The sequence below is a fragment of the Empidonax traillii genome, unplaced genomic scaffold (genome assembly GCF_003031625.1).
Source record: "Empidonax traillii isolate 1590-97213 ecotype Southwest subspecies unplaced genomic scaffold, ASM303162v1 scaffold109:size1658292, whole genome shotgun sequence".
In the NCBI taxonomy this organism is placed as follows: Eukaryota; Metazoa; Chordata; class Aves; order Passeriformes; family Tyrannidae; genus Empidonax; species Empidonax traillii.
Window position 1 is genome coordinate 652,983 of NW_020955302.1, and position 10,365 is coordinate 663,347.

At 50.7% G+C, this 10,365-nt stretch overlaps 1 protein-coding gene across 2 annotated transcripts in view; it reads right to left on the bottom strand.

The window, feature by feature from the left end:
- Positions 1 to 1,320: 1,320 nt before the first annotated feature.
- Positions 1,321 to 10,365, bottom strand: part of CHST13 (carbohydrate sulfotransferase 13) — a 30,960-nt gene continuing 21,915 nt past the window's right edge. For both annotated transcript variants that reach the window (XM_027882669.1, XM_027882670.1), the window contains exons 2-3: positions 5,389 to 5,471; positions 1,321 to 2,627 (exon numbers count right to left, since the gene is read on the bottom strand). In XM_027882669.1, coding sequence (XP_027738470.1) covers positions 1,782 to 2,627; positions 5,389 to 5,471 — 929 coding nt within the window. In that variant the 3' untranslated portion in view covers positions 1,321 to 1,781. The remainder of the gene's footprint in view (positions 2,628 to 5,388; positions 5,472 to 10,365) is intronic.

The window sequence follows — 10,365 nt, forward strand, 5'->3', positions numbered from 1 at the left end:
AGCATGAGAAAGGCCATTTCTGCAAGATCTCTAGTCCAGATTGGGAGAATCACTCAGACTGCCAGGATCACCAGCAGTTCCATTTACTTTTCTTTTTCATTGCTTTGCTAAACCCAATCTCCAAATGCAGCAAGCAGGAGGGAGTGTCAGCCTAGAGATGCCAATCAGAGGCAGAGAGGAAAAAGGTTAAGATATAACAGCTGAAAGTTGTTAGATGGAAACATTGTTTTTGAAAGTGCCTGAGAGCACTATGGTTTTATAAAACCTCCCATTGTATTGCACTAATAAGTCAAGTGTTTGCAGTCAAGCCAGCAGACACACTCTACAGCATCTATTACCAGTGTGTTTATTTACAAAGGCAGTCACCGAGCCAAAGCCGAACAGAAAAGAGGGAAGACTGAAATACGGTTTTAAAGAAATACAGCTCCTCGGACTGGTTTTAATTTAAACTCCTAGGGCTAGGTTTGTCATTTTCTTTTGTGTTTCACCCCATCCTCCCCTTTTTTAACTCAAGGAACGATTGTCCAAAGGCAGCCAGGCAAAGCGTTGTTTCCCTCTAGGTGTCTCTCTCCCCATTTTTATCCTCAATTTTTTCTCAAATACACACACACACACACACACACACACACACACACATACACACAGACAGGCACAAACATACACAGACACTTCTCTGGCCTCCCAGTCCAGCATCACCTTTCCATAACCACAGCAATTTCCCACATCCCACCCCAGTGCTCCCCGAAGCACTTTATAACTCAAACCCATCCCAGCACCCTCCTCACTTTCCCAGTGCAATGGTGTGGGAGGCACTGGCCACCCATGGGAGCAGCACATGGTGTCAGGGGAAGAGAAGCCAGCGCTGCTAGGGGGGTCCTGCTTGATCACTGAGGCCGTGGGCAGGACACGGTGGATGATGAGCAGACATCTGCACCCGTGATGTACAGCTGGCTTTACACAACAGTTATCACCTGCTGTTTGAAAAAAAACCAGGAGGTGTGGGGGCTGGATTTGACCAGAAATCCAGAGACATGCACACACACAGAGGCACTGAGCACTCTGTTGCTGGAGGCAGGAGAAAGCACTGTGGACCTGCTGCAAAAATGTCCTCTCTCTCTTTGGCATATTTTATATTCAAACTGAGAGCATGTGGAGAGGAACAAAAAAGCCCTCCAGGTATTGTCAGGGAGAAATGTGTGGTCAGAGTGACACACCTCTGCCTTCCCCAGCAATGGGGGATGGTGGGGGAAGTGGGACATAGACGAAGAGAACAAGGCAAAAAGAAAAAGTGTGAGCAATTTTCAACAAAGGGGAAAAGTAACATTAAATTATTGCTTTATTTCTGGTTCTATGCAAGTCTCTGACACACTCCACCCTGACCCCCAAGACACCATGTCTGCCCCTAAACAGCCCAGTAAGGAGGAGAAAGACCCGAAGGGATCCTGCCCAAAAAAGGAGCCTTCCCAAGACTTGGATCTATGGAGGAGTCCCTTAGTTAAAAGAAAGTCCCCAACCAAGGTAAGCCCTCCTACCCAGCAGTTTCCTGTCCCACCACCATTTCCTGTAGATATTAAAGGGTGGAAGGGGAAGGGAAAGGAAAAGCTCCAGTCTCAGTGTTTTGAGAGGTATCCTCCCTCGGGACCATCAGGATCTGGAGCAGACCTAATGAGAGGGCACAGGGAAGAAGTCAACCAAGAGATGAGCACAAGGTGGGAGGAGAGGAATTGTGGCAAGATGAGAGTTATCCAGCTCTCCCTCACCTCTCCCCACCAGCCCCTGCCTCATCGGATGCGGAGGTAGGAGGGGATGGAGTAATTGAAGAGCAAGTAGTCCATTTTGTATAAATTAAAGAGTCTCCTTTGGTAGAAGGGGCTAATGTCCTGGAAGAACTGGGCCGTCATGTCGTCCGTTGTCCTGGTGGTCTTGGACGAAGCTGGGAATTTGACGGTCGTGTCGGCCCCAATCAGCTGGAGGATGTAGTTGGCATCTTCGGCCAAGGTCTCATACTTGCCCACCACGTCATATTGGATGATGCAGGGGTGGCAGAGCGAGTGCACTCGCTCCCAGTGCTCGTTGAAGGGCCCCTCCTGCTGCGTCCGTGGATCCAGCAGGTAGTAGACGAACTCCTCAAAGCGCACGTCGTCCCCGCGCTCCAGGGCCTTGTCGCTGGGCTCCTGCCGGTGCCGCCGGATGATCTTGGTCCCGTAGCGTTTGTGGAAGGCCTGGTTGTAGCTGAGGGTGAACTTGTTGCGGTAGGCCGAGACCAGGCGCTCGAAGGGCTCCCGCACGAAGACGAACTTGAGGTAGCTGCGCAGGCGGTAGTTGATCTCGGGAACGCTGTACTCGGAGAGGGTGCGCAGGTTGGATGGGACGTGGGCCTCGTGGGCGGGGATTTCCAGTGGGTCCTGGTACTTGCCTTGCCCTGTCAGGACCATCATCACCCGTTTCCAGTTAGTGCAGGCCACTTTGGGCACGTAGCAGTAGAGCAGCCCATGCGTGTCATCCACCACCAAATGCCGCAAGTCATCCCGCTGCAGGAGGCGCCGCTTGCGGGTGTAACGGTTGCAGACGTTGCTCAATGTCTCCCGTCTCTGGTGGTGAACCGCCTGCAGTGTCGACTGCTCAAACTGGGGAGAAAAAAACAATAGAGATGGTCACCAGTTTGCCCAAGATAACTGTGGCCTACACACAAGACTTGGCCCACAGCTGTCCCCATTCCCCCCCGTTTTCTGGGTTTGGCAGTCACCCATGTAGGATTTTGGGGGACAGCATTGACTTTGAACAAGATTTGGTGCATATAATCCTTGGATAGGCTGGGGGCAAAAGGGAGGACAAAATATGATGAAGAGCTGGGCGAGGAGACAAGTCAAAGGGGGTGAGGGAAGAACAGGCGGTGCAGAGAGGGTCAGTAAGAGGGTATCTTCTAAAAGCATCCCCACACACACATTGTGCTAACATGTTCTCCCTTGCATCAGGCTGTGGGACATGCATGGCCCCATGGCAGCCACTGCAGCCTGTTTGCTGGTGCAGGGCCCCTCCTGCTGCCATGGGGCATTGCTGCAGTGCACTGACATCTACAGCCATAGACTCCTTGTGAACACCCCAGCCAAGAGTGGCACACACTTTCAGGTATGCATGGTGGAAAAGGCATGGATGTGCTGCCAAGGAGAGGCAAAGGGAACTGGTTTTTAACACTGATAGTCCAACCCTGGGGAGTGGGGAGGGGGGAGCTGGAGGTGAGGTGGGGTGGCAAGGCATGATGGAGAGGAGCAAGGTGCTGATGTAGATGGTGGTGGGACCCTTCCTGAAGGCTTTGGGTTCCTTCTCCTGAGGGACTTTTTTTACACAGGCCATTTCAACACCTCTGCTCTGGTCACAGTTTCCTTTTTTGCAGGGATGAGGAATTAAAACAGGGTCATTTATTCCTTTTGACTCTTGCATCAAGGCCTGGCAGCTGCTGCACTGATTTCTGAGGAGCTCAGAGCCCCCTAACCACTGCCCAGCTGAAACGCTACCTTCAGGTCTGGGGATGTGACCTTTCCTGTCATGGTTTTCATCAGAAATCTCAAAATGTCATTAAAACATCTGGGGAAGGAAAACCATTTCCAGGAAGTCAGAAGGGGAAGGTCCCCTCCTCCTCCTGCCCACTCACTGCCCGTTTTGCTCACGAGGGTTGGGAAGTTTCGTGTTCGTCATTACTGGGAACATCCAACAGCCTTTCCCGGCGATGACCACTAACGGCTCCACCACACACCAGCCAGCTCTGACCCTGCAGGGCTCTTGCTCTGATGCCATGCAATTACTGCCATGTCACAAGACAACAGGGGGTCCCTCTTTAGGGTTGTGAAGACAGTCCTGCCGGTGTCCCAAGGTGCCACAGCAAACAGCTCTGCCACCCACAGAGATGTGGCAACCTCCAGATGGGGGCAAGGGCAGGCCACGTCCTTGGTCCCTACACCCCTGCTGTTGACAGCTGTCACTGCCAAGGCACGGCCTTTGCCAAGATTCAGGTGCACCCTCACTGCTCCCTGAGGGACCGTAAGTTGGATTGGGATGCACCAGAGCCTGGGAGAGGCAGAGTTTGTAAAGCACCTTAAAGAAGTTTGGATACTGAGACAAACTGCCCAGCCTGTGAATGAACCAGCAGAATTGTCTCCTTCAGAGAGGTACTAACACCTGGGTAAAAAGCTCCTCCTGCAAGGGATAAACCACATTTGGACCCTTTTGGATCTCATTTCCACAAAAGAAGGAACCTTGTCCAGGTCAGTTTAGCAACTACTTTCTCTGGGAACCTGCATGGGCAGTAACCTGAGACAGGGGTAGGAGAAAGCATCCCATCCCTGCTCCTTCCAATAGGGAGATTATAAGGGAAAACGCTCAGATGGAGGAAATGCAGGTGAACAGATGCTAACTACCACCAAGATACGACTCTGATGTTGTTGGCTACATGGCTATGAAGAAAATACAGCACCTAGGGAGGTGATAAGCATAGCTGAAGAGGCATTCTCATGGTACAATGTCTTGTGACACAGCCAAACCTTTCAATAGAAATTTCTTTTGTTTGGGGCCTCCCTGTCACCTTTTAAACTTGCAAACTCTTTTTGTAAGGGCTTAAAAAAAGAGGCATTTTAATAATGTGATTTTTTTCAGGTGTTTTTCCCTGCACTTGCATAATTCAAAGCTATTGGACCAGAGAGACAGACAGACAGACACTGTCTGCAGGCATGGCAACAAAATAAATGTGACTACTTTTCAACAGCCGCCCACTGGAATAAGTGCATGTCTTGCAGTTATTTCAGAGCAAAATTGTTCCCTTTATTTCCTCCTCTTTAAAAGCCAAGGAAATTAAGCATCACTTTTAAGGAAATAACACCATGACATTCCAGCAGCATTAAGGTTTGCCAGCAGCGTGATCGAGGAAGTCCATATCTGCCATTTCTCAGAGAGCAAATGTACTTTGGCTGCTTATAGTCATAAAAGCATCGACCTAGACAGTAACACAAAGCATCACAAATGGAGAGGAGATCCAGCTCCACCTGCATGGGGCAGTGCTGATGGGCAGTGGGGAGGCAGCAGGGATGACAGCCCACTGCAGGGACCAGCAGCATCGCCCTCTGCCCTGCAGAAGATGACAGCCCCATGGACACAGGGAGATGAAGGGCACATTTAGTGGCTGGGGTATGTTGCCCCAGCCTGTTGCACCGGTTGGAGGGTGGTTTCCTGTAGGACTTTCTGCAGGGAAGCTGTGGGTGAGGATCCCTCTGCAAAGGGATGTGTGGCTGCACGAGGGGAAAATTGCCCACCCAGAGGGGAAACATAGCAAAAGGATCCAAAAACCTTTTGCAGTTTCATCTTCACCCCACTACCTCCATCTCCCTTTCCCCTTACCTGGTAACTCTCATACAGGGCCTGGAGTGGGCTGCGACCGGCCTTCCCCTGCCAGGTGGATCTCATAGCTCCGTCTTCTGAGGCTGGAAAAGGAGTGACAAAAATCAGAGGGGTTGGAAGGGTTTGCTTCCCTCACCTTCTCTGGAGATGCTCAGGTTGGATGAAGGCAACATCCCCTGAGAAGAGACAAATCCACCTGGTTCTGGAAGTGATGTTCAAGCAATACTTGTCCCTCTCTCTTACATTTCAACAAGATCTGCAGCTAGGATTCCAGATCTAATCTTTAACAAATACAAAAACCCATAAATAAAGATTACATCTTATTACAATGTCAAGAGCAACTAGGAACAGTTTGATCCATGTGCATTTGGGAAATGCCACTGTGTGCAGGCTGCATTGTTGAGGGAATGACCCAGGAGAAGACAGGACCTCAGGCAGCATTTCAGCAGCCCTGTGAGGTATGAGATGGTATCTGTGCTTGGCAGAGGGAAGGGGCAGATCCAACACCAGCAGCTCTCTGCTGAGCCCCCAAAGGCAGAGAGTTTGCACTTCCAGGCTCAGAGACATGGACAGGAACAGACAAATTGTTGGTCAGGTGCTTTGTCTGACTAGTAAATAAATTTAAGTTCATTTTTGCTATTTTTTTTTCTTCCCTTCTAAACCAGCACCATCTCCTCTGGTGTTTGAAGCTGAAGACAGCCACCCAAGCAGTCTTCCCTGCCCTTCCCTGCCCTGCAGATCGGCTGGTTTCTTTTCAGAGGTCCATTTGCAGCAGCATCAAACCCAGGGCTGGATCTGGCCAGCCATGAATGTGGCTCCATGTTGGTGACAGCTGCTCAAGCTCTCATGTTCATAAATAATGAAGGGATACAACCACCTTCCAGGCTACGAAGCATCTGCTTCAGCTGCCATTCCTCGGCACCAGGGACCTATTTCCAGCACAGCATGAATAGAACCATGTGGCCTGGATATCCCAAACCTAATGCAGGGAGCCAGCCACGGCAGGAGCACAGGTTCTCGCTTGCAGTAATACCTTTAAGCAGCTGTCCCACAACTCACTCACCCTCTGCTTCTTGTCTCTGACCCTCCCTGTTGGCAGAGGATGCCACAACAGTTTTCACATGAGATTTCTAACCATGGGGGTTGTGCAGCCCTGGAGTTGGCTTCCACAGAAGAAATCACAACATGAGTTTTAAAATGGAAGATGATGTTATTTCTGAAGGGGAGGATAGGAGCCATTCAAGAGATTGCGGCCTGGGAGGCTCCAAGCTCCTGGGAAAAGCACGTGACACAAGCCATTTCTAGCAACATGTAGGTTTCTAATAGAGGCTTTTTGCATGACAGTTTGGGGCTCTGGATCTTTTTCTTCACTGACCATCACCAAACAAAACCAAATTTGTTATACAAGCCCCAGATGGCATCTGTATAACCAAAATAACCAGTAGGAAAAATTCAGAGCCCATCTCTATTTTCATGTGCTTGTATTTTGCTTAAATGAAAATTGCTCCAAAGCACAAAGTAACCAGGGTCTAAGCTAAAGATAATTCATTCCTAGAGCTGCAATTAGGAGGAAGTGACTGCCTGACCTCACAAGATTTCATCAGCAATGCCTGAATGCTTGCGCATCTGCGGGAAATGACACTTCCTGCAGGACTGGATTGATCAAGATGTGACTCAACAAGAAGGTACAGTTTCTTCCTCAATCCCCCGTATCAGTTACCCCACAGGAGGGTGAAATGGCATTTATGCAAATGAGAGATAAGCAGAGAATCCAACGTACAGTGCTGGGCTGAGATGCTTGTCCCAGAGGGGCCCCGTTTCACATTTCCAGGCTCAGCCCTCTGCAAATGACAGGGAATGAGATCAGCCCTGAAAACTCAACTCGCTGCAGCTCAAATCTGAGAGCAAACACCATTAAACTTGAGAGTCTTTCCTGTCTGGGGCTGATAAACTCCTGTTCAATGTAGGAGTGTGACCCCACTGTGGGCTGTCTGCAGTGCCCTGCACCGCAGCAGACACTGGTCCTATATTTAGTAAAAACAACGCAGAGGCGTTTGTTTTTGAGATTAACACGTGCATCAACCAGAACTTTTCTCACCAGGACAGAAGCAAACCCTGGGTGGTTCAGGCTGACTTAAAGCCACTAGAAATGCAAATAGCCCATGCTGGTGCTGCGCAAGAGGGTGTGGAAACATCCCAGGGAAAGGCTTCAATGCCTGGTGCAGCGTCAGGTCATGGCCCTGGAGGAACACTGGCTCGGCAGGAGGTTGTTTGGGCTGAACAAAAGGCAAATCTGCAGTAAAGTGGAGAGGGAGCAGAGGTCGAGCAGGTCACATCCATGCTCTGACCTTTCAGTCCTCTTTTCTTCAGAGGAACCAGCCTGGCCAGCAGCTGCTGCACCTTGCAGGACTCTTGCCAACAGCCCCAGCAGAGATGTTCCAAAATGGATTTTCTCCAGCTTTTTCCCAGTGCAAGATCTGTCAGAGAACGAGGTGTCTTCTCTGGTTAGCCTCAAACCCTCTGGGATCCCCTCTATGCTCTTGCTGTGTAGGGTTCCAGAAAAAAAGGGAAAGAGGGAAAAAAAAAAAAAAAAGGAAAAATCCCCTGCAAGGCTGCTCCCATGCAGCTGGAGGAGGCCTGGAGTGCTGAGCTGGCGGCGAGAAGACGCCGGCACTCCACACTCACTGCATCCTGATGGCTTGTGCACTCCAAAGCGATGACACCATCCCTGCCAGGGTACTGCCAAACCCTTCAGAGTGTCTGGTCCAGCAGCAGGTTTTTACAAAGCTCCACCGCAAGAAGTCTCCCCCTCAGAAACTGTTTGCTTGCACTACACAAAGCATACCAAGGAGAAAAGCAAACAGGATCCTGGCTGGGCCACGACAATGACTTTTGAAGCCAGTGTTAAGCTCCACAGCAGACGGGGAGGTGCAGCTGCAGCCCAGCACAGCTCCACGAGGCACCAGTGCATGGGAGGGCAGCAGCTGGTGCGTGTGTGTGTCCCATGGGACCAGAGTGTCTGTTCTCTGCAGGGCTGGGTCAGGGCAGCTGCAGGTGCCTGTGGCTGACAGAGACAAGCCTGGGCTGCCTATGCTCAAAGCATCCCAAAAACACGTAGGACCACCTGGCAGAGCAACACTGGCCATCACAGTGGTAAGCAGGCCAGGGCTGCTGCAATCCTCTTGAGCCACCAGCAATCTGTAGACGGTGATTTAACAGAGTCCAGCCCCACTAAGGTCCAGCTTTCTCACCTAACATAGTTCTGCCTCATGACCCCAAGATGTGGCCATCCCTTGTTCACCATCCTTCAGCCCCGCCACCTGTAACATCACTGCTCATGCATTCCTCTCCCAGTCCTCTTCCAGTCCTCTCCTGTCACCAGACCCTGAGTCCTCATCATGCAACTCTATGAACACAGCTCAGGCCTAAGCTGAACACCCCCCCCCCCCACACACCCCCTTCCCTGGATGCCTCATCCCAACCACCTTATCACTCAATCACACAGCTTGTTCCCATTCTAGGGTGTTTCCCCATTTTGAAACTCCAGTTTGGGAAGGCCAAGGAATACTAAAATAAATGACAGTGTTGAGGAGGGAGTATCATCTGAGTAAATCAATGGTTTGTGCTGTATTTTGGTACCATAGCCCTGAGTACAGCAGGATATTCCATCATGGAGAAGCTGCCAAGATCTTCCCATACTGGCTTTTCTCCTGACTTTACAGCTTGTTACTGAGGTTCCCAGATTCCACCACATGCAGTGGTAATGCTTGGAAATTTAGCATTGCCACAACTGCATCTGAAAGCAGGGACGTTGCTTAGCCAAGGCATATCAACTTTCTCAAGGGGAAAAAACATCAACCCTTGGCNAGGTTTTACAAGGCTCCACCGCAAGAAGTCTCCCCCTCAGAAACTGTTTGCTTGCACTACACAAAGCATACCAAGGAGAAAAGCAAACAGAATCCTGGCTGGGCCACGACAATGACTTTTGAAACCAGTGTTAAGCTCCACAGCAGACGGGGAGGTGCAGCTGCAGCCCAGCACAGCTCCACGAGGCACCAGTGCATGGGAGGGCAGCAGCTGGTGTGTGTGTGTGTGTGTCCCATGGGACCAGAGTGTCTGTTCTCTGCAGGGCTGGGTCAGGGCAGCTGCAGGTGCCTGTGGCTGACAGAGACAAGCCTGGGCTGCCTGTGCTCAAAGCATCCCAAAAACACGTGGGACCACCTGGCAGAGCAACACTGGCCATCACAGTGGTAAGCAGGCCAGGGCTGCTGCAATCCTCTTGAGCCACCAGCAATCTGTAGACGGTGATTTAACAGAGTCCAGCCCCACTAAGGTCCAGCTTTCTCACCTAACATAGTTCTGTCCCATGACCCCAAGATGTGGCCATCCCTTGTTCACCATCCTTCAGCCCCGCCACCTGTAACATCACTGCTCATGCAGTCCTCTCCCAGTCCTCTCCCAGTCCTCTTCCAGTCCTCTCCTGTCACCAGACCCTGAGTCCTCATCATGCAACTCTATGAACACAGCTCAGGCCTAAGCTGAACACCGCCCCCCCCCACCCCCTTCCCTGGCTGCCTCATCCCAACCACCTTATCACTCAATCACACAGCTTGTTCCCATTCTAGGGTGTTTCCCCATTTTGAAACTCCAGACTCCAGTTTGGGAAGGCCAAGGAATACTAAAATAAATGACAGTGTTGAGGAGGGAGTATCATCTGAGTAAATCAATGGTTTGTGCTGTATTTTGGTACCATAGCCCTGAGTACAGCAGGATATTCCATCATGGAGGAGCTGCCAAGATCTTCCCATACTGGCTTTTCTCCTGACTTTACAGCTTGTTACTGAGGTTCCCAGATTCCACCACATGCAGTGGTAATGCTTGGAAATTTAGCATTGCCACAACTGCATCTGAAAGCAGGGACGTTGCTTAGCCAAGGCATATCAACTTTCTCAAGGGGAAAAAACATCAACCCTTGGC